Source organism: Rousettus aegyptiacus, unplaced genomic scaffold (assembly GCF_014176215.1).
Source record: "Rousettus aegyptiacus isolate mRouAeg1 unplaced genomic scaffold, mRouAeg1.p scaffold_m13_p_8, whole genome shotgun sequence".
In the NCBI taxonomy this organism is placed as follows: domain Eukaryota; kingdom Metazoa; phylum Chordata; class Mammalia; order Chiroptera; family Pteropodidae; genus Rousettus; species Rousettus aegyptiacus.
In genome coordinates this window covers 32,350,451-32,373,265 of record NW_023416311.1, presented here as the reverse complement: position 1 = coordinate 32,373,265, position 22,815 = coordinate 32,350,451, and the positions used below count along the sequence as shown (strand labels likewise).

Below are 22,815 nucleotides of genomic sequence, written 5' to 3'. Positions count from 1 at the left end.
TACATTTTGGGAGCTTAAGTCTTTTTTTTTTTTTCCCCCCCTCAAATGAAGCCTCTTAAGCTAGGATAATTATTCTCTTCTATCCCTGAAAATGAGCTCTAATGTTAAACAGGTATTATTAAATTCCACTGAAATAGGCTTCATGCAGATATATTTGTTAAAACATCCCTTTATTGACTGTGCTCAGTTATTAACAATTCACATTTACTTTATCTACTGAGTGGAAGAGCATTTATTCTTTCATTAAAAAGTTAAGCCCTTAGGGCAGCAGCAGGGATGCAGAGCCTTCTTCCTATAAACAGCACTGTCCAATGAATGTGAAATGTTTCCATATAAATACAAAAAAAGAAAAATAGATTTCTTCCACCCTCCATCATCCCTTTTCCACCAATACACTCCTCTTATTTTATAAAATGCCAACAGGTAAACAGTTCCCACACTGGTACTTCGATCAATCAGGAGAGGAAAGTCAACATTTACTTGACACTACTGAGTTCAGAACATCGTTAGGACTGTGTGAAAGTGACAAAAGGAGTTTGAGGCCATGGTCATTTCCTCAGGAAGACGCCTTTTGGACAGCGAGGGTGGAAAATCATGAGGGCATTCATCAGCCTCTAGCATCTTGCTGCTCAAGTTTCTGGAGCTGTTTTTCAAGTTTTGAGATGTTTACTCGATGCATCATCAGAAACTGGCCATTCAAATGAAAGACAGGGATGTCAAATTTATACCTTTCATACCAAGCAGAGTTTTCTGGAAGTGTGATGTCCACCTCCTGTAAAATAAACTGAAATAGAGACAGACTAAAACTCTATATTTTAGAGAACATGGAATGATGCAGTGACTACAGTGACCACAGTGACAAACTGATCCCCAGACTGGTTCTAATGCTGAGAGGTTTTTTGTTGTTGTTGGTTTGTGATCTAATGTTCCTGATTTCCACAACTTGATTGGTTTCATTAATTCCCGATTTTGCCACTTTTCTGGTATACCTGTTATAGTCATCATCCAGGCACTATTCAGTTCCCAATAATATAAAGCATGTCCCAACTGGGAAGCTGCCTGAGAATCAGGAAAGACATATTTTGGTTTTAGAAATGGGAAAGGCATCATGGTTTGCTACAGGAAAATACTTCCATGGAAATGGACAAAAGTTTAAAGAAAATATGCATATTGAACCTGCTAGTTAACTTTAACTCATATTAAGAGTCAGAGTTAAAAAGAACAGTACTATTCAGTGAATAGTACTTAGGGATAATGAGTTTTATGGAAATCAGCACTAAAACCTCTCTCTGAAGAATAGAAAGAAAATTTGAATGAAAAATCATTTAATCTCTTTTCCCAAAGAAAGGATCAGGGCGGATACCTTATATCACATACACTATCCATTCCATATACATAAAGCCACACTACTATATTACCCTGTTTTTATAAGGCTCCAGTATTTCCTTAGCTTCATCACAAAGGGGACATGGATCCTACAGGAAGAAAAAAATAAAACCATTAAACCCAAAGAATAGCACAAAGCCTGGCAAAACCCACAAGAAACAAATTATACCTATTTTAAAGGACTTTTTACTACCAGGTTAATTATACTTTTATTTCCAAAATAAAACACTGCCATAGAATTTTATAAATAGCTAGTATTTCATGGTAAATGGGCTCTCAGCATTTTTTAGTTGTTTTGATTTTTTTTCAAAATCTAATAAATTTAGATGCTTACATTTGTTATACTTACATATATACATACACATATATATATACATACATATATGTGTGTAACAAATGTAAGCATCTGAATTTATTAGATATTATATATAAATACATATATACATACCCATATACACAATACATTTAGATGCTTACATTTTTTTGTTATTGTCATCATCTAATTGATATCTGGGTAGATTATTTTTCACTCATCTTTATAGTCTTATGTCTTCATCCTTCCTAGGTCAGGAGCACCTTCCTGGCTGGGCTGACATCACAAGAATGGCTAAAAGTCTGTTTTGAATGGGGAGCACTGAGCTTTGCCAGCCTATTTTTCCTGATCAACTCACAGGAATAAACCCATTGGGATGGAGTTAGATAGTGAGTACCCCATCTTTAAAACGGGGAAAATTTTTTTTTGATGATCAGTATACCAACTCTTTAATGTTTAGTCTGTTTTTTCATTATAAGTGTCAGTAATAGATTTTCCAGATAATTTTCCACTTGCGGAGCAAGCAAGTTTCAGTGCCTATTGTTTGTACTCTAACTATGCAATGGAGAAGTCTGTCGAGAATGCTATGGGTCATTGGCAGACTTTAAAGGCTTCTCGGTCCTTGACAATATGAACAAGGACTAGCTATAGGTTCCCTTGCATGAGCTCAAAATAGAGTTAACATTATTGATGTTTATATAAAATCTGCTTTTTAAAATGACAGGAAGAAATGAACTGTTTTATTAAAGAAAGGCCCTTCTTCCCACTTAACTTATAGCTTGTTTGGAAATACAGACCCAGATCTTCAAAAGGCAGTTTTCCTTCAGAAGGGTCTTTCTGGCCCTAATTTCCTGGTTCAGAAAATTAGACTCATTATTGTTACTATTAGCGTCATCAATAAACAGATTATGGATTGTCTGTGACGTTTTAAGATTATCATGTTGACATTTTCTGAGAACCTTTCAAAAAGTCAACAGAGGATCTCAAAATCAAAATAAGAACAAGCTAAAGTGCAGAAGTATCAAATGTACCAACACTTTGCTTTTAAAGTAAAAAACTTTAGTAGAACCTAGATAGGGTTTTTTTGTTGTTAAAAGCTGGTGTCCCCAGAAGTCTGTGCAAATTTTCACGTGTGTGTATTTTTATGAGTGAAGTTTCGTCAAAGTTTAAAGAGGTCTATGAACTGAAAAAGGGTAAGACTCAGTGGTCTGGACCATTCAAACATCCTTGTCTAGGATTTTCCATGGTACCAACAGAGCATTTATTCTAGCTTCTGAATTGTAGTGAACATTTGTTGGGTTGGCTGTCAACCACTCACGCCCCTTTCTTGTAGCAAGACTGCTATGATTTTGCCTCACAGGAACTGCTCTCAGCATGCAGCTGACTTCATTTCTAAACAACAAGGTTAGAACACCTGACTCAGGCTGAGGCAGTTAGGGCATCCTATCTCTTTGGCTATGAATGGTTCAGGGATCAGCTATCAGAGCCAATAGAGAGCAATGAGGCTTTTGCTGGCTTTTTGTAGTTATCCAATATATTGAGATACGAGGCTTGGGATAACTGCAGTCATCCATGAGAAAAGGCAGAGTCAGGACAGATTTAACGCAGAGGATGCAGAGCTGAAGAGACTGGTCATGTGCTCAGTTTCAGAATGAAGCTACTCCTGAAACAAGACCAACCCATAAAATCCGTTTTTTTGTTTAAGCTACTCTGGGAAGTACTTTCTATTATTTATAACTGAAAGAGACTCAATACTGTGCTTTTTCTTTCTGTGGACTGTGAACTCCTGAAGGTGAGAGTGATATCTTATTAAATGCCTGATAACAAAGATTGAGGGTTCAGTACAAATTTTAAGGTGAATGGAAGATTAGTGTATTTTTTGTATTATTATTATTATTATTATTTTACAAATGTTTACAGCTAACTTGGCTGTTGCTCAAACTGAAAAATAGTGCAGAATAGTTAGGCTGAGCACCATTAGTCTTAAGGGATTATCTTATTTTTGTGGTTAATTCTCACATGTAAAATAGTTTTATTCCATAATTTTTATGTAATATATACAACACTATAATATATACTCATGGATATGAAAAGTAGTTTAGATTAACTATTCTCACCAAGAAATTGATTTTTAAAAACTTCTTAAACTTTATTATTAGATAACCCATCAGATATTTTCAAATTGCTAAAATGCCTGAAATCTGAAAAATCTATGAAATACAAGGGCTTTTTCATTTGAATTGCAGTATTATTCACTACAGTTAATTCTGTTACCCTGCACTTTATTTCTATTTTGATTATAAATCATGCAAAGTAATGTTAAATATCAAAAGGAAATCAATAATGCTTGTATTATAAATTTCAGGACGAAAAGCTCTTTAAAAGTTTAAACTAGCTTCATGGCTTAAAACTAGTGTCACGGATAAGAAAACAAGGATAGTCAATCATCATTATTTGTGGATTTACGAATTCACCTATTCATTAAAACTTTATTTGTAACCTCAAGATCAATAAGAATGGAGATTTTGCAAGTCATTCACAGACATTTGCATGCACAAGGCAGAGAAAATTTTGAGTCACCCGAAGTGCACATCCTCGCTGAGGTTGTATAAGATGATGCTCTGCCTTCTCGTTTCAGCTCATACTGTAAACAAGTGTCCTTTTCATGGTCTATTTAATGCCATGTTTTTGCATTTTTGTGCGTTTTGTTCATTTTGCTGTTTAACATGGCTCCCAAGCATAGTGCAAAAGTGCTGTCTAGTGTTTCTAAGCACAAGAAAGCTGTGATATGCCTTATGGAGGAAATACTGTGTTAGATAAGCTTTGTCCAGGCATGCATTATAGTGCTGTTGGCCATTCAATATTAATGAACCAACAGTATATGAGTTATAGTGCTGTTGGCTGTTCAATATTAATGAACCAACAATATATGTTAAATTAGGTGCCTTTAAACAGACACACATAAACAGGTTATGTATTGATCGATTGACAAAAATGTTGTTACCAGAAGCTCATAGGAATCTAACCCTGTATTTTCCCAAGGAACAATGATTCAGTATTCACTAATTCAATGTTTGTGGTAACTTTATAGAATATAACTGTCACAGATAAGAACCAAGTTTCTAAGAGATACATTTGTAAACATCATATTATGATAGTTCTTTCTTTTATGTAGGGATATATATATGTATATATATATATATACACATGTATCTATCTATCTATCTATCTATCTATCTATCTATCTATCTATCTATCTATCTATCTCAACGTATCCTCTACTTGTGAGACAATAAGGTATCTGGGTAGGAAACAGAGTTACTACTGTTGTTACTGGAACTGAAAAATTGAGTAGTTCGGAAGGAAGTTTATTTCTTAGCTTTCCTTTCAACATTTTTCTTCTTTATTAAATGTACAACTTTCTTCACCCAACAATTTTAATACTTTGTTTTTAAAGCAGCAATTTTCTATTCACTTTATACCTTTGTGAATAAGGTCAATACAGGCAGAACAGTCTTAGAGGCAGACAGATTTCTCAAGAAGAGTAGAAAGGAGTATTTGGCAAGTTGCATACTATTTCCTTGAAACCAGAGCATCTTAATTCTGCCAAAAGAAAAACAGACCAGTAAATTTATGTGCCCTAGACTTGGCTTTTTATAATATGAGCAGTAAGCTGCAAGCCAGTGACAGAATTTGAAGGCTTCAGAATTGCTTCTTAGAGTCCAGGAGTGTCAGAGAGGACCAGATGTTTGCCTAGTCCCCACGATGCCTTCATAGTCACTGCATTCCAAACAAAACCAAATTTAGAATGGGAAAAAAAATGCATATTTATGGATTAGCTGTGTGCCTAATCACTTGGTTTCTGTAAGCAAACTGCATGGGTTTGTTAATTTGAATACAAAATTAAATTTCACCTGCAGATTTTGCTAGCATCCTGATGATACTCTAATATGTGGAGGTTTCCTGAGATAGTTTTTATTCACAGAAATGGCTTATCTTATTAGCAAGCGTTCAGCAACATCCAACCACTATCACGGTACAGGAAACGATAAGTAAGCAGCATAACTCCCTAGATGAAGGATAAGGCTATCACTCATGAGATTTATACCCCTCTGCTGCAAGAGATGGGGAAACACAGAACTCTACATAGAGGAGCCATAGGGGAGAGTCAGGCAGAGTTAACTTGTCAGAAACAAAAATCTACTCAACTCTTCAAGAAGCGCTTTAAAAGGAGATTACCATCATTTTTGAAAACACGCAAATGTGCTGGTGTTTCTGCTGGAGATATTCTAATAAGAACAGTTTGATAATAGCAGTATGTCAAACACTAGGCTTTGAAGCTCCCTCATGCTGCTACTTTGTTCGACATAAGATACCCTCCTTATTCCTAGTTATTCCACTGAGTCTCCAGCTTTGTCCTTAAAACTACAAATATAATTTCACTTTTAAAACAAATATGCACTATTGACCTTATCATTCAGCAATATTCCCAAGATGAATTTATTCCTGGGATTTTCATAATTTTGCTTTATTTTCTCTCTTCAACTTCATCTATCACTTTCCCCTCCCTTATCTTGAAAAGCTGCAGCCACAAAGATTCTCTTTCTTTTCCTTGAACACCCGAAGATCTTTTCTTCACCAAGATCTCTGCACTTGCTGTCCCTCTGTATGAAAAGACTTTAAGTAGCTTCTCCTCACTTGTCCTGGGCTCATGTCGCTTCCTTAGAAATGCCTTAGTGATCATCTTACCAATATTGGTCAGCCCACCACTCTCCTTCCTCATACCTTGCTATAGTTTTCTTTTATCCTTCACTATCTCTTTCTTTACCTATATCTCCCTTCCACTACAATGTGAGTTCCATAAGAGCAGGTACTTATTCACCCAGTAGCCCAAGTATCTATAATTAACATAGTAGATGTTCAAATATTTGTTCGAATGTTAAAGGTTTTGAAGTGAGCCTTTTTCCCCATCTTTAGTCTCACCGTTAACCCTGATCAGACACTCAGTGTGCACAGCAGTCACTATTTGGGCAGAACTCATATTGTAACTAAAGGTTAGTGCTCCTCAGGGTGTCCACAAAATTTTGGGCCAGGGTGCTGCAGCTGGTCCCAACCCTTTTGCCACCACCTTGAATCTCCCTCTGCTTTGCTCCACAGCATGATTATATTAATTATATGCTAATCTCTACCAGTGACCAGGCTTCTCAGTGTAAGGCTAGCCTTAAACTCATTTCAAACAGAATGATATGACTTTAGAGAAAAACTCCAACCCATATCAAACTAGAATAAAGACCACAGGACAAAAAGATTCCGATCCATGAAAGCAATTTTCTTTCCTTCACTCTTAAACCCTCACTGGATTTCCCCACTAACTAAATGATCGTGATAATGAATAAAATAGAGATGTAATGAGAATTTTGCAAGAATCTGCTACCCAGCATTATTCCAAGGTAGAAAGTGGATCTAAACAATTTCACAATATGCTGTGCTACTCTCAACTAAGTGTTAAGCCTGGTAAACACATTTTCCATAAATTCAGAAGAATCAACAACTCCAAATGTGGTTGGAGACAACAGCTGCTAAACATGGCTTTGTCTACACAGGATATAAATGAGGGGGCGGGGGAAGTAGAATGTTAGCTATGTTTATGCTAGGTAGATATTTCTGCATTGTTGGTTTTGGGACAGCCCTAGGCCAATAGTAGCACACCCTCTTAGGGGATGGAGTTAAAGAAGCTGTACTATATGGAGGAGAAAGAAAATTAAAAATGAGTTGTTAGAGTAGAGGCAGAAAGACAGCTCTTGAAAATGAGAAGGATCAGGCCATCTATGACCATGATGTAAGACAACAACTAGGACAGTGAACTGCAGCTACATGCCTTTGGTGGAAGGATTTAAGATTTATTGATGTCTGGCTGGTAAGGAAAGGAAAACATTGCTATTACCTAGCTGAGTTGAGACGGAGGTGTTAAGGCTTTAAAAAAATATTCACATTCACAATGGAAATCTGCTTTAGTATTTCCAACATGACAAAACACAGCATGTGGTCTTGGTTGTGCCCAAGACAAATAAAGCCTGTCATGGTAAACAGAGTTGCTATTCATTCCAGATTTGCTGGATATTTGTTCAACCAACCCAGAGAGCTAAGTAGTCTTCAGCAGTGCTGCAACTATTCTATTTAAAACTAGTTCTCTTTTCTACTATTAGTCTCCATTTCTACTTTGTTGCAAGTATTTAATCACTTAAACACCACATATTCATTTACTGAGAAATGCATTAGAATTATGTAATTTTACTACCTGCATATTTCCCAAATGCCCTAAGGCACATATATTATGCCACATTGTTAAAGTAACTTATTTCTTTGTATTGGAAAATAATATGAACGTCTGATATAAAGGGAAAGCACCATATACCTCTTCTATGTAGAGGTAAGACATTATGGCTAAAATTCTGAACACCGAAGTCCACTTAGTTCTATAAATAAAAAGTAAAATGAAAAACGATACACTCCAATTGGAACTCGTATTTTTAGAATATTTTATTAACTCTGTACACCCTAAACCACTGCTGTTAATGTCACATTCACTGAGTCATGACTTTTTGAAGTAAAATCTTAATACGCGCTACTCTGTCAATGTGACATTTTCATTAGTTCTATTATTTTTGAATAGTATCTCAGCACTATAAAAAAATATTCTGAAATGTGGTCTCTACCTGTTAGCTCATGGCTGTGAGAGGACAACACCTTTTTGATTATGCCATTGAATTTAGTTATGAAATACATGTCCTTACTACACACAGACAAGATTTTATCCTTTATATTTTGTTATATGCTTCTATGATATGAGCAAAAAGCTGTGTTCATAATATCAAAGAAGCACAATTGGGTCATCTTTGTCACAGACCAAAAAAAAAAAAAAAAAGCAAAATGCATAACACTGGATTTAGAATATGCCTAAAACTAATTCCACAGACTAACAATAAAGATGGTGACTCCTGCTGTTTCAAGCCCACTGTTGCTCAGAGGCACAGATCACCCTGAAAGAGAAAGGGAATGCTGGCTATTCAACAAAACCAAGGCCGACTTCAGTGGTCTTTACAGCAGAATCAAGCACAACATGGTGGGAGGACTGATTGGACCAATTCAGCCCTCCTTGAAGCAAGATAAGGAAGATAACTTAACTTCATAGCATTTTCCCTGCAAAGCACTGAAGGCATACCATTAAAACAACTGATTATAGTACAGCAAGAAGCCAGGGTCATTTGAGCCTTTATTAAGGATTATTCATTTCTTGCATGAGGAGCTGCCCTGGTTATGGCTGCACATCACTTACGTGGGGCTCTTGGATTCTTCAAACACTGTGTGTGGCTGATTAGAAAGGAAACACCGTTGTTCTCGCTTGAGTAGAGAAACTGACCTTCACTGACCAGGATTTTTATTCATACAAAGAATCCTTTGGCACACTGGATTTCCAAGTTCACATGATTCCTCATCAGTAAGCTGCAGTGTTAGTTCATGTGCAAAATCAAAAGTCTGTATAAGCCCAGATACCGCCTTAGTTATTAACAGGTAATGTTGGAGCTTCTTCACAAGAGTGTAATGTAAATTTAATGCTGAGCTGACATTAACCAAACACTATTACCGTAGCTCTCACTGAACCTGTGTTCCATAAAGAGTCATTTGTGCCATGTGAGATGTTAAGTGCTCCATTTCACATTCATTACATCTAAGTATAACATTCCTATTTTTACCCAAAGAACTAGAAACACATACACACACACACACACACACGCACACACACACACACGCACGCACGCACACGCACACGCACGTGCGCCCTACTGGGAACAAACCATTATTTTAGATTACTGAAGTTTATGTAATGAGGTGAGGTTGCTTTTAGGGACGCATCTAGGTCACTGGGCTCTACCTAATCTAGGGAAACAGGGACAAGTGAATCCTTGCCAGTGCTCTTATGTACTTTTTGGTCAGTCAGCTGTGTCCAAACATCCCTCTCCCTCAAATGAGTAGGAGCCTACTCTGAGATCTTGGGTGTAAGTGTGGAGCCAAGCATGACAAGGAGAGGCAACATATAGGGATACAGTCAAAGGCAAAAATTCAGCAGATACTTTGGGGTGTCGATTCCAAGGGGCTGAGCAGGGCTAGAATGAGGCTATAGAATAGAATCAGGGAGTAGGGAGTAGAAGGCCCAGCCTGAAGTGGGGCCTTCAGTCACTGGCATGAGTGAGATCTCAGGTACTTTTCCAGCACCTTAGCCTTAGCAGTCAGAGTACCTGGCCAGGGGAACTGCCTAGGAGGTGGAGCCAACTCAGACAAGATGTTGCAACAAAAACCCTGAGCTAACCACCTACCTATGGTGCACGTGTACATGGCCTTATGTTCAGCTTCATTCTTTTTTTTAAACTGAGGTATAATTGACATATAACATTAATTTCAGTTGTACAACATGATTTGATATTTGTGTATATTGCAAAATGATCACCACAGCTTCATTCTGATTATTCAGTTGGACTGCTAATTTGATCCCTGATAACTCACAAAACCAGCCTCAGGGAGTGAGAAGTGGCCTCTCACACTACATGTCCACCACACTCCCTGCAGCTTCTACTTCCAGATTTCATTGGCAACAGTTTCACCACACAGGGGCCAGAGAAACCAGTAGAGAATCAGTCCCGGAAAGGAATGACTGGTCAGAGACGTGCCTAGAGACAAAACCCCTTTTTATTTCCCTTCAAGTTATTACCATGACTGTGAGATTTCCAAGTGTCTGGCTATCTCTATTCCTGTTTGTACTCAATGGGTGCTACATTATTTTACATTCAATTAGCTGTTTAAAGTATGGGCCTTGCCTATCCAGTAAGATTACAGTTTCACTGAAGGTATGTATCATTTACATATGTACCCAGAGTACATGCATTCTGGTCTCATATCCCACCCCCTTCAAATTTTAAGTAAAATTAAGCCATTATTCTTCTTCTCTTCATCCTGCCTGGTATTTAGTTCATTTCTTCCTTTCTTGATAAAACTTTCACATGGAGAAATCAACTTCACATGCTAGATGTAAGCAACAAGAATAGATGTACTTCATTAGATTCAGGAGAAGGGAGTTAAATTTTTAACTGAAATAATGTAAACAACAGGAGAGATTACAACAAAGACATCTAATGGACAACTTTAAATGTTATGAGAGAAAGGAAGAGAAGAGTACTGTGGGCTGACTGGAGGTGGTTTCACAAGAGAAGGACCCTAGATCACCGAGGATTTGGGATATGTAGAAAAAAGAAGGATTACAAAGTTGAGGTTAGACACAAAGGCACTGAGGTTAGAATGCTGTGGCCTGTTTGATGGGAGCTGCTGAAGGATTCTAAATGAGAGAGTGATGTGATAAAATCAGTGTTTTAGAAGATTGATCAGGCAGCACCACGCAGGACTGACTGCAGAGGAAAGGAAGATGGAGGTGGGAAAGAGTCAGAGGTCAATTATGACAATCTAAGTGTGGGATGAGAGCCATTCATTTATTCATTCAACAATTATCTGATATTTTCCATGTATTAGATACTATTATAAGTGCTGGGTTCAGTGGTGAATAGGAAAGCAAGGTACCTGCTTTCACAGGGTCCATAGTTTAGTGACGTTAAAAGGTCTCTTTAATATTAGATAGTATTAGCAATAAGTAGAGGAGAGGGAGTAAAGGGTGATGTGATCGTGACTGAGGCAGATCCTTTAAATAAGATACTCTGAGCAGGTGTCATTTTACTGAGACTAAAGGGTGAGGAGCATCTGAAGAAGGAGCATTTCAGGGACAGGGAACAGAAAGTGCAAAGGCTCTAAGGTGTAGATAACCTTAACTTATTGGAAGAACAAAAAGGACCATGTGGCTGTAAACAAGGGGAAGAGTGGCAGGAGAAGGGGTTCAAAAATGGTCTGTTGTGGAGAGGAAAAAAATGTAAATGTTAGAGGCTCTGTCCATCTCTCTGGTGACCAAATCAAAGTTGTGACAGAAATGAGGAGCAGCAGCAAGGAAAATCTCCTAGGATCTTGATGAACAAGCCATAGAACTAGGGAGAAATCCAAGAAATCACCCTGCAATAGCAGAAAGTAGGACGGGGTGAGGATGCTGGCTGGCTGCCTGGTGTTCAGCGACTGAGTGAGATGGAGGCTTGGCAGTGGCCATCACCTCTTAAAGGGGCCACAACTGCGAGAAGATTTTCATAGTGACGGACCTGCTCCCTCTGAGCACTAGTGCTCATTCAGCTGTGTGCAGGAGCACCAGGGACTTATAGGGAGACATTGTTGGAGTGAGGGCCAAAGCGAGAATCGCTTTGTACAGAAGTGCTGGTGGTATCCATTGTTCCCTGTTGAGCCCTCCCCTGCTCCCAGTGTGTGGACAGTGCCACCATAGCTGAGAAGTCATCAAACTGGATACCAGAGGTTGCTTGCCCAGAGGATTCCCTGAAACCCCGCCTCCCCCAACTCACGGCCCCACCCAAGCCACATCCAGGTATATCCTCAGCAAATCAGGTGCTCCTTGCTGAGCAGTGTCTAGACTCACATTGGAGCCAGCTGGCCTCACTTTCTGGTGTGGCCTTTTGAGGGAACTTTAAGCACAGCATATAGTTGGACTGCTTACTGAATCTTAACAGGTGGCCCTGGAGGGGCAGAAGCTTAGGCTAAATTTGGCCTGCAGCTGAACCCTTCTCAGGACTGTGTCACTAGACACCTACTTCACAAATCCACACTAATAAGACCGGGAGACTTAGGAGCTTTACTTAGTACATAGAGACAGACACAGAAAAGCAGCCAAAATAGGAAAACAAAGAAGCAGAAACCATATGAGAGAACAGAACAGAGATCCAGATATAATGGAGTCAAGTAATCTAACAGATGCAAAGTTCAAAACACTGGTTATAAAGATGCTCAATGAACTTTTGGGAAGTGTAGGTAAATTCAGTGAAAACTTCATCAAAGAGATAAAAACATAAAAACAGAGTGGAAGTTATAAAAGGGAACCAGTCTGAAATGAAGAACACATTACCTGGTATGAGAAGTATATTAAATAGAATAAACAAAGAAATAGACAAAGTGAATAAAGAAAAGGATCAAATGACCTATCTAGAGGATGGGAAAGCCAAGGACACTCAATCACAATGGCAGAAAAAAGATGCCAAGACTATAAAAATAATTTAAAGAACATATGAGACACTATTAAGGGTTCAAATATCCATCTGATCTGTGTACCTGAAGAAAATCAAGATGTTGAACAGCTGTTTGAAGAAATAATGATGGAAAACTTCTCTAACCTGGTAAAGAAAATGGATATAAAACCCCAGAAAGCTCAGAGAATTCCCAAAACCAGGGATTCGAAGAGGCCCACACCAAGATATATCATAATTAAAATGCCAAAGGTTAAATACAAAGAAAGAATATTAAAAGCAGCAAGAGAAAAATAGATAGTTACCTATAAGGGAGCACCCATTAAGACTGGCAGCTGATTTCTCAAAAGAAACTATGCAGAACAGAAGGGCTTGGCAAAAAATATCCAACGTGATGAAGACCCAGGATCTACAACCAAGAATACTTTATCCAGCAAAGCTATCATTTACAGTTGAAGGACAGATAAAGAGCTTCCCAGACAAAAATAAGCTAAAGGAATTTATCTCCACCAAGCCAGTAATACAGGAAATGTTGGAGGGACTTCTTTAAGAAGAAAAAACATGTATCAAGAACAGGAATAAAGAATGGTAACAACTACATTCCTATCAATAAATACCTCAAATGGAAAAGAATTAAGTGCTCCAACCAAAAGATAGAGTGGCTGAAAGGATAAGAAAACAAGACCCCTACATGTGCTGCCTACTAGAGGCTCACTTCAGATTAAAAGACACATACGAACTAAAAGGGGATGGAAAAAGATATTGCTTTGATGGACCTAGAAGTTATTTAAGTTGGAGAGAGAAAGATAAATACTATATGATTTCACTTACATGCAGATCTAAGGAATAAAAAGAACAAATTAATTAAAACAGACTCATAAATATAGTGGACAATTTGGTGACAGACAAAAGGGAGGGAGGTTTGGGGGACCAGGAGAATGGGGTGAAGGGTTAAAGAAGTACAAATTAGTAGCTGACGGATGGTCACAGGGATAGGGAGCACAGCATAGGGAATGCAGTTAACATTAATACGTTGGCTAGAAGGAGGGTCAGGGGAGGGAGGGAGCAATTGGGGGGATTGTTTTATGAACTATACAGATGTCTAACCAATGTACTGTATATTTGAAATTAATTAAAATAAATTAATTTAAAACAAACAAAAAATGGTCTGTTGGGGTTGGATGACCTAAGGCCTTATGGGCTCTGTTAAGGAACTGAGGTTTTATTTTTAAGTATGATATAGATTTAGAGGAAGGAAATGATGTGATCTCATATACATTTAAGTCACTTTAGCTGCTGTGTGAAGAATGGATTGTTGGGGGATGAAAATAGAAGCAGAGACCCCATTCCGGGACTACTGTAATAGTCTAGGACAGAAACACAGCTAATAGGATTTGTCAATGAATTGGATAAGAGGAGTTAAAGATGACAAGAAGAGCAATCTCAGTTTTGGCCTTGAGCCTCCGGTGGGTGGCAGTGCCATTTACTAAAATGAGGAAAACTGTAGCAGGAAGAGATTGAGGTATGTGTGAGACTGAGAGCTCAGTTAGGGACAAGTTGGAGCTCAAGCAGAGAGTGGCACAAACAGGTTTGGTAGTCAGGAGAGAAGCCATGGCTGAAGATAAAAATTTGAGACTCCATCAGGTTAGGATTTGTATTCACAGCTTGGGAACTAGATGAGATCATCTAAATAATATAGAAAAAGAAAAAGAAGAGGGCCCAGGACATCAGAAGTTGGGTAGAGAAGAGCCAGCAAAGGAGGCAGAAAGAAGGTTGGTGAAGTAGAATGAAAACCAGGAAAGTGTCATCACAGAAGCCAAAGGGAAAAAGTACTTCCAGAGTGAGGGAGTGGTCCATTGTCAAAAAGAGTGATGAGGGCTTGAATTAGAATAGGTATCGCCATCAGATATATCTGATGGTACTTCAAATGAATGAAATTTTCCAACCAATGCCTACTTCTAAAATGTCTGGTTCTTGCATAATTTAACAACTAAAAGTAGATATTTCTGGTGAGGATGGAGGCTGTGAGATGGGGGAGAAGAGTGGAGGCAAAAAATATCTCAATAAATTTTTATATTTACCAAAAAACAGTTGATTGGATGTCTTAAAAAGAGATAGTAAATGTAAAAATCTTTGTATAAATTATAAAGCAGAATATAAAAATAAAGCTTGTTTATTACTAAATAATACTAAAAGATGTTGTCAGTAATAATAATGATGATGATGATTCTAGTGGCTGAAATGTGCTTTTACCGGCCTCAAGTGGGAGAGATTTAAATCTCTCATACAGTATTATCGGAAACAGGAAATTGCAAAATTGAAGAATATTTCAAACAGAACTAGCTGAAAATTTCAGATTGTGAACATTAATGAAATAGGAATTTCTAAGATAGAACATCGCTGATTTAACGAACCAACATATTTATCATCTACTAAGGATGTCAGTAAGTCTAGGTAAGCCTGACTATCCAGACCAGTCAATAACTTACAACGAGGTATTGGCTTAGCTTACCCAGGCATCACAAAATTACAGAGTAGATAACTGAAATTTAGTTTGTGAGGAGTTGAGATTTCCCCTTGGTAGTTTTTGAACAAAGGCCAGTTCTCTTACAGTTGCTCCTTCCCAATACTTACAATGTTTTCAAAGATGGAAAAATTCAGTACTGCTATCATTTTAACAATATCTTCAATCAAAACAGAAGCTTCCCAGGTCATGGTAAAGTTAATTTTACTGTTCATTTTTAAAGACAAAAGTTGTTCCAAAATTGTTTTGAATAAATCATGTAGATAGGTCAAAATAAATTTAAATGACTACGACTCCCACTATATTATCAGTCAGGGGAACTATGCACAAATGCTATAATTCCTCATTTAGAGTTTTAAAGTTACTCTTCACACAGAGTTTCAGTTGGAATTCAGCAAGTTGGAAAGTCCCAGGATACATTTTTGGGTGAGGATTTCATAAAGATAAACGCCAAAGACAGGCAACTCCAAGTAGTTTGGTGATATTAGGCAATTCCTTATCTCCTTAAGCCTCAGTTTCATCAACTGTAAAATGGAACTGCTACCCATTGTTCTATTCTCTCATTTGACAGTGACCTGGAGAAACTGTGCACATAGGCTTTGAGCATCAAATGACCTCCTGATCAGAGAAGAGGAAATCATAAGAAATGCCATGGCAATAGCCCATGACTTCAAAGGCACCAAACAAAGAAGGCGAAGTAGTTTTAAAATGCTAGGCCTTTTAAAGAGGACGAAAATTCACATAGATCCAGGCAGAAGTGTAAAGGCACTTGCTAATCGCAAACTGGCTTCTCTAGCTCCTCAATCATTACTGGGAAGTCTTTGCATAAGAAAAGTCCCAATAGGGAAATGGAGATGATATTAGAGTGGCCAGGCACTCACCTCACAACTGTTTGGGTATCTGAGATGGAAAAATGTCTTTGCAAAAAAAAGAAGAATGTATTTTTCTTTCATACTGTTAAACACATTTTTAAAATGATTTTTAATGACAGACCCTCATTATCTTGGTATTCTCCTCCCTGTCCAGAATCACCACTGTGTTTATCTAGGCCTGGAACAAGCTGACATATGTGAAGTAGAAGGGGAGAGGACTCTTTAGTGTAAGCAAGAGTTTGTTTTAGAAACTTTAGACCTTAGTGGGCACGCTTCCAGATCACTGCTTCAGAGGCGTCTGCTCGGTAATGGGGTTGGTGCACATGACAATGTCAGGGAAGGATTTTCAGGGAAACAGTCAGCTGAGAAAAATAAATCGAAGATGCTAATCAGGAACAGTAACATACTGTTATATACTCCCTATATTTACTCCCTTTAGCATCCAGGACTCTAAAGGGGATTCTGGACGAATTCCTGTTAACATACAAGGCCTGTACACACTGCACGCCTCCCTTCATCTGCAAACCCAAAGACGCTGACTCAGCATCTGGCCCGGAGCCAGAGAGGCATATTCTGAATTCAGAGTGTGCAACAATGTTCAGTACAATTACGACATAATGGCTGCAAAGCTGTTCCTAAAAGCCAAGAAAACCTGAATAATGTGGTTGGGTTATATCATACATGAGGGCTTAATAGAGTTTAAAAACTAATTTGAAAATGCCTTCATTCCATAAAGATAGCATTAAGATGAGGGCAAAATCATTCTAGTTCAAGGGATAGGAACAAAGTGCATAAGGAATTATACAGACTCCTTTCTACATTATCCTTCTTAACCAAAATGACCCATTCTCTTTGAAGATATCTCTGATACTTAATACTGACCCAGAAAGAAGGCAATTTCATTAATAACATCTTAGTCTTATTGTACCCAGCTAGTAATGCCAGTTTCCTTGCTATTTAAAAAGCACACAAGCCTATTTCTAAAAACAACTGTTTGCAATTGAAAATCTGTCCATTCAAGCAATGTTTTCCATTCATCACTAATATTCCATTTCCAATTCATCTTGCCAAAGAGGCGAAGTTATCCTTGTGACCACACAAGACTGGAAAGATGTTTCATTCATTTTTAGCCATTTTGTAGCAAATGACTTTGGAACATTTGAATGACTAAATCTAGCATTTCCTTGGACTTGTGATACCAACAGTACCTAGGCCCGTGAAGTACACTGCTCAATCTGACTGTTGGGAACCATCCACTCGTGAGATCAGGCCCTAGTATCCCTCTCTTATGTGAGATTCTACAATCCTCTGAATCCTATTCTGTTACTTAAGAGATTTTACTGGTAGAATATATTGGAATTGGGAAATGACTTTAGAGATCCCCTTGCTTCATGAATAAACTAATATTTAACCAAAGCATTTCACACTGCATTTTTTTTTTGTTCATTTCTCTATATTTGCTCTTTGAACAGTGGCCTATTTGTATACGTGATGAGAACAACACAGAATTTTCAGAATTAAAAAGTCTCCAAGTTCAACCCCCTTTAAGAAAAAAAATCTCAAAAGTTTTATACATTAAGCCTCAGCGTATACCAAATAACAGATACCACATGTTTAAGGCTTAATTTAAGGATAGAGAGAATGAGGAAAGTCTCAGCTTCAGAAGGCAGAATTCTACTATAAGAACGAGGTTCTGATCTCTAAATATAAGAAGATTCAGATTAACTTCATTTTTGAACCTGGAGAAACAGAGCTGAATTTAGATTTTTTTTTTTTTCTAGTCTTATGTTCTAAGTTGCCTCAGCCTTACTTAATTTCTATTAAAGAACAGTATCCATTCTCTTGGTTGACTGGAGGGACTACATGTTTTAAGAAGTAAAGAGTTAAAAATCAAATAATTCAATCTCATGCCCTTCCTCCTGACAAACCAGAAGCCATTTCCTTATTATTTCATGATTAATATGAAAAGTACCGGAACAATGAGAGGAAGTACATTTCTTTCCAGTAGTAACATTCTGGTTTCTGCTGCAATTCCATTGGCAACATAAGGAAGCAGCATATACCACATGTCTGCCTAATTACAACACAAAAAGCTGTTGATTTTGAACTCCTTTGGAATGTTAGCAAAATAGAAAAGATGATTGTTGCTCTCCTTCAGTATTATTTAAGCAACATGGCTTTAAAATAGTGACTGTACATAGGTCTTCCATCCTTAAGGCATGATCAAACCAAGATGTAAGTGCCCTAGGTAAGCTAATAATTTGGTATATCTTCAAATAGATACACTTCAAATATTCATTCGACAGGTGTTTGTGTGAGAAGCTGAGCATGGCAGGCCTTGAGAGTATGAAGACAAGGCTGGTAAAGCCCTTCAGCTCGCGTGTTCCATTCAAAACAACAAAGGCCCTGCAACTGACCAAGCCAGATGTCCCTGAAATGTAGTTTGGTGACCATCCATGGATTCTCAAATACGCCTTTCCCTATTCCAGGATTTTTATTAAAGCATTAATAACTGCAGCATTTATAATTGCATGTTGTACTCCTTGAAAGGTTATTGTTTTATATTCTTTTTTCTACCTTGTTGCATTCCCAGTGATGTTTTCACATTCCTTATAGGGACGCTGCCTTTTTATTTCTAATACACTGAGTGTCTGCAATGTGCCAGCCACTGTTTCAGGTACTAGAAATATAAAAAGCAATTAAGATATTTTCCCTGCCCTTAAGGAACTCACACCTTGGACAGGAGATTTACAAACAAATACAATACCACAGTGATGAAGCCTATAGCAGTAAAATGGTTATTACTGGATATTACTGGTGAAATGCTCTGAAATCCTTGGAGAGGGATTCTTTCTTAAAATAGAAGGTATTCTGAGTTCTGCCTTGATCTCTGGAAACTTTATTTTGTGTAAGGATTGAGATAAAAAGAGAGTAATGTTTTTATGCCTCCAGTTCCCCGTGGTTGTAACTGGAATGGAGAGTTAGAGATATGGGAGAGTACCTATGAGAAACTTAGCCCAAACCTTTCATTTTGCATATCCTTCTTCAAATGGTTTTGTCCCTTGAACTTGCTATGTGATACTAAGGGAAGGATGAAGGAAGCTTGCCTAGTCCCTGCTACCTGTGTAGCTACACATCTCAGGATCCAGATGGTTTCTCCCCTTCAGAATAATTGCAAACAAGATTAAAACTGCATGCAGGAACTATGCCAGCTGGCTTTTGACTCCCTCTGATATTCACTCCTTGAATAAAGCAGTGGCAAAATTAGATTGAAAATAAGAAACATTAAAAAACTTACTAGTACCAGATCACCTCAAGGACCTGCTAACATATGAAACCCTGAACCCTGGCATCAGAGTAACTGAATGCATCAGCCAGCTAGAGTATGCACATGTTAGGAAATACAAAACTTTACTAATAAAAAATAACTTATTTTGAAGGCATAGCTCCATGTTGCATCTGGGTACTTAAAAGTATAATAGAGCCAGGGACCTGGAATAAAATGGAAATACAGTCCAATAAATTCCCAAGCTGGAAAATCCTCATTTCTGTTACCTTACCCGCCATCCATCTAAATAAAACCACATAGACACATTTTTCTCTGATGAAGGAGACAAAAAAAATATTGATCCTTCCTTGGTAGGCAGCTACTACTGACCACAACAACCACAAAGAAAGAAAATCTGAGGAGTGTGCCTGTCTAAAGCACCAGCCCCACCAATCTTCATTTTCATGACAGGAACTTTTCTGGTTCCAGGCAATTCCTTAGCAGAGCAGGACCCAGGTTATTAGGCTATGAAATTTCACACAAAACCACGATTAGTTCTGTCTTACTCCAATATTACTATAATCATTCAATATTTCCAGGATATATCTTTTTCCAAGTGTTTTAAAACTTAATGTATACAGCTCTAAATACTGGTAGAGAGCTTCATATGTGTTTTCATAAGCGATTGCTCAGATAATCACTAAATGAAAAGAATGTGGCCTCTGATAGCTACATCATCTTGAGCAGTGTCATGCATGCTAAGACATAGCTCTAGCGGCTGCTTCCCCAAGGCAATGTGTAGTTACAGGAGCTCTGCTTATGTCGCTAAATGTGCTCAAAAAGGTTGGGGATAGAATAGATCCTCGACACTATCCCTGTCCCAGAGGAACTGAGAATCTCGAGATCAGGTTGGGCCATACTGTGGATTTTTTAACAAGCTCTAAAATATAAAGTACTATATATAACACTTCCTCTTAAGCAACAAGAATAAAGATCATCCAAGCCAAAAACTCCTTGTTAAAGACAGCCTTAGAAACAGGCACTGCCTATTCATGTTAGTAATAATTTGGTTGGGGCTTTTCTACCTTTGGATTTCTTAAAAAATTGTATGAGGTGATATTTGTCAGGGGTAACTGACAAGGCTACGTATTTGTTGAGAACTGCACAGTCTCTGATTTATTCTCTCATTGTTCAGCACCCAGAGGGACGCTTTTGCTCAATAAAGCAGAGAGGAGGTCCAGAGAGCCCTGGACTCACAACGTTCCCTAGTGCACCTTACAATCTTTTCAACCCCAATTAAAGGTCAACATGGCTGCTCAAAAATATTTATTTAAAAAGGCAGTCATCTCGGCGGGCTGCCAATTGAGATTATATTGCCACTTCACGGAAGTTAATTAAACCGGGGACGGGGCATTTGTGAATCTCTGTAAATAAGCTGAAACGTTTTCTGCTTTCTCTTAAAAAGCTGCCTTTTCCCGCCCATTATTTTGTTGATTTCCCAGAGCGCCACTGTGTGCGAACACACATACGCATACATTTATAACACCCCTACTCCCGTAGTTCATGGACTTATCCCCTCGGTTTAATTAAAGTCCCTCTAATGACAATCAAAATTGGCCGCGTCCGCAACAACCAAGGTCTGGCTTGCGCCTCTTCCCAACCCGCCTGCCGGCTCCGGGCAGGGGGCCGCAAACGCGCCCACCTGCTGGCGCGGGTTCACTGACACCCACCTGAGCAGTCCGCACCTACGTCGCCCTGCGCCCGGCACTACGTCGCCTTCCGCCTGCGCCCGGCACTTCCGCTCGAGCCCGCGCGTCTCGGGCTCCGCGCCCTGCACTTCCGCCTCGGCCATCGCGCTTGGGGTTGGTGTCCTTGGATCTCAGATCCCGGGACAAAAACCAAGGCCAAAATGTGTGTGTGTGTGTGTATATATGTAAAAGGGTGGTGCAGTCCATGGAAAAGGGACTGGGCATGTTTGGGGACCATTTAATAATGAGCGTCAGGTGTACTAGCCAGCTTTTTGAGATTGTACAGTCTATTTCATTTTGGCCCCTCCCTGCATTCATTCATTCATTCATTCATTCATTCATTCAATGTTTTCTGTCCCCTGGGTCTGGACTGAGCTAGGTTATGAGGAACACGATTATGAATGAAACTGGCAGCTGTACCCTCCCACAATTAAAGTTGGGAAGGCAAGTCAGGCATTAGGAAATGATCCTTTAAATAGGTCATCAGTTCACTGAGCTTAGTGCTTTGATAGGGAAGGAATATGGACCTATGAAAAAATACGTGCGATGTAGTTAAAGAGGTAGCTTTTGGGCTTGCATGTGTAAAGCTGGGTTGGGCAGGGACAGAGCTCTCTTGGCCTAGGAATAGTTGAAACAGGAGGGAGCCCAGCATGGGCAATGCAAAGAAGACTGATTAATATGGCTACAAAATAAAGGGAATGGGGAATAGAAATGGAAACAGGTTGGAGTGTAGGCAGGAGTCAGATCATGCAGGGCCTTTCAGGTTTATACTAAGGGTAGCTGGATCAATTTTTGTTTACTCTTATTTTTGTTTGTATGTGGGAAGGGGGTTGAACTGATCACCTTTCCATTCTGAAGGGATTACTCATCTTTAGAAGGAGAAGAGAAGGAGTTGTGGTAGGTAAAAGCTGAGTACAAGCAGGGAAGGCAGGAGGCAGATATGTTCAGGGAGTAGGTGTGGTACTGTAAATAGAAAATGATGGATAATAGTAAGACTAATGCTCAAAGCTAACATAGATTGCTCACCATCACTCATTAACTTGTTTAATCTTGAGAACAATCCTATTAAGCATTCTTAGTACCATTTTACAGATGAAGAAATGGAGGATTAATAGCTTTCCCTGGTCCTCAGAGCTGGAAAAATGACAGAGTTGGGATTCCATCTCGTGCTGACGCCAGTATCTATGAGTTTGCTACTATACCCTCACTATCTTTTTGGCGATGTTAAAAAAGACACAAAACAAACCAAGGCCAGGAATAAATCTTCTAAACAAACCACATTGATTATGTGATATTGTTAGAGGACATATCTAGAAAGTAGAGTTTTCAAATTCTTTATCACTTCAGCATTTGCTGATGGCAAAAGAGAAAATTTTGTGACGGTCAACAGACTACCCATGATTATTTTTGAGTTGATACAGTTTGATAAGGCCTAATTTTTTTTTTTTGAGGGCGTTGTTAAAAGTCAGTTGACAAATTGTGCTCTACCTAACATTTGCTGATATATCTTTAAAGAAGTTATCTTGG

The 22,815-nt window shown here is 38.5% G+C and overlaps 1 protein-coding gene and 1 long non-coding RNA gene across 2 annotated transcripts in view; one reads left to right on the top strand and one right to left on the bottom strand.

Annotated features, from left to right (window-relative positions):
* The window catches only part of LOC107498610, a 140,189-nt gene that overhangs the window by 22,420 nt on the left and 94,954 nt on the right, over positions 1 to 22,815 (top strand). The window lies entirely within an intron of this gene.
* Positions 36 to 21,316, bottom strand: CUNH5orf63 (chromosome unknown C5orf63 homolog). Its single transcript, XM_016121938.2, has 4 exons — positions 21,271 to 21,316; positions 5,182 to 5,302; positions 1,419 to 1,475; positions 36 to 784 (listed from the first exon to the last, which is right to left on the bottom strand). Exons 2-4 carry the CDS (start codon positions 5,293 to 5,295, stop codon positions 608 to 610), a joined length of 348 nt encoding a protein of 115 aa, XP_015977424.2. The 5' UTR covers positions 5,296 to 5,302; positions 21,271 to 21,316; the 3' UTR covers positions 36 to 607.

Bases quoted from the DNA above. Each gene is read 5' to 3' on its own strand.
- CUNH5orf63 (XM_016121938.2), bottom strand. From the start codon at position 5,295: ATGCTCTGGTTTCAAGGAAATAGTATGCAACTTGCCAAATACTCCTTT. The intron at 1,476-5,181 runs GTATAAAGTGAA...TTCTTCCTGTAG, and splicing joins TATTGACCTTATTCACAAAG to GATCCATGTCCCCTTTGTGA. The intron at 785-1,418 runs GTAATATAGTAG...TCTCTATTTCAG, and splicing joins TGGAGCCTTATAAAAACAGG to TTTATTTTACAGGAGGTGGA.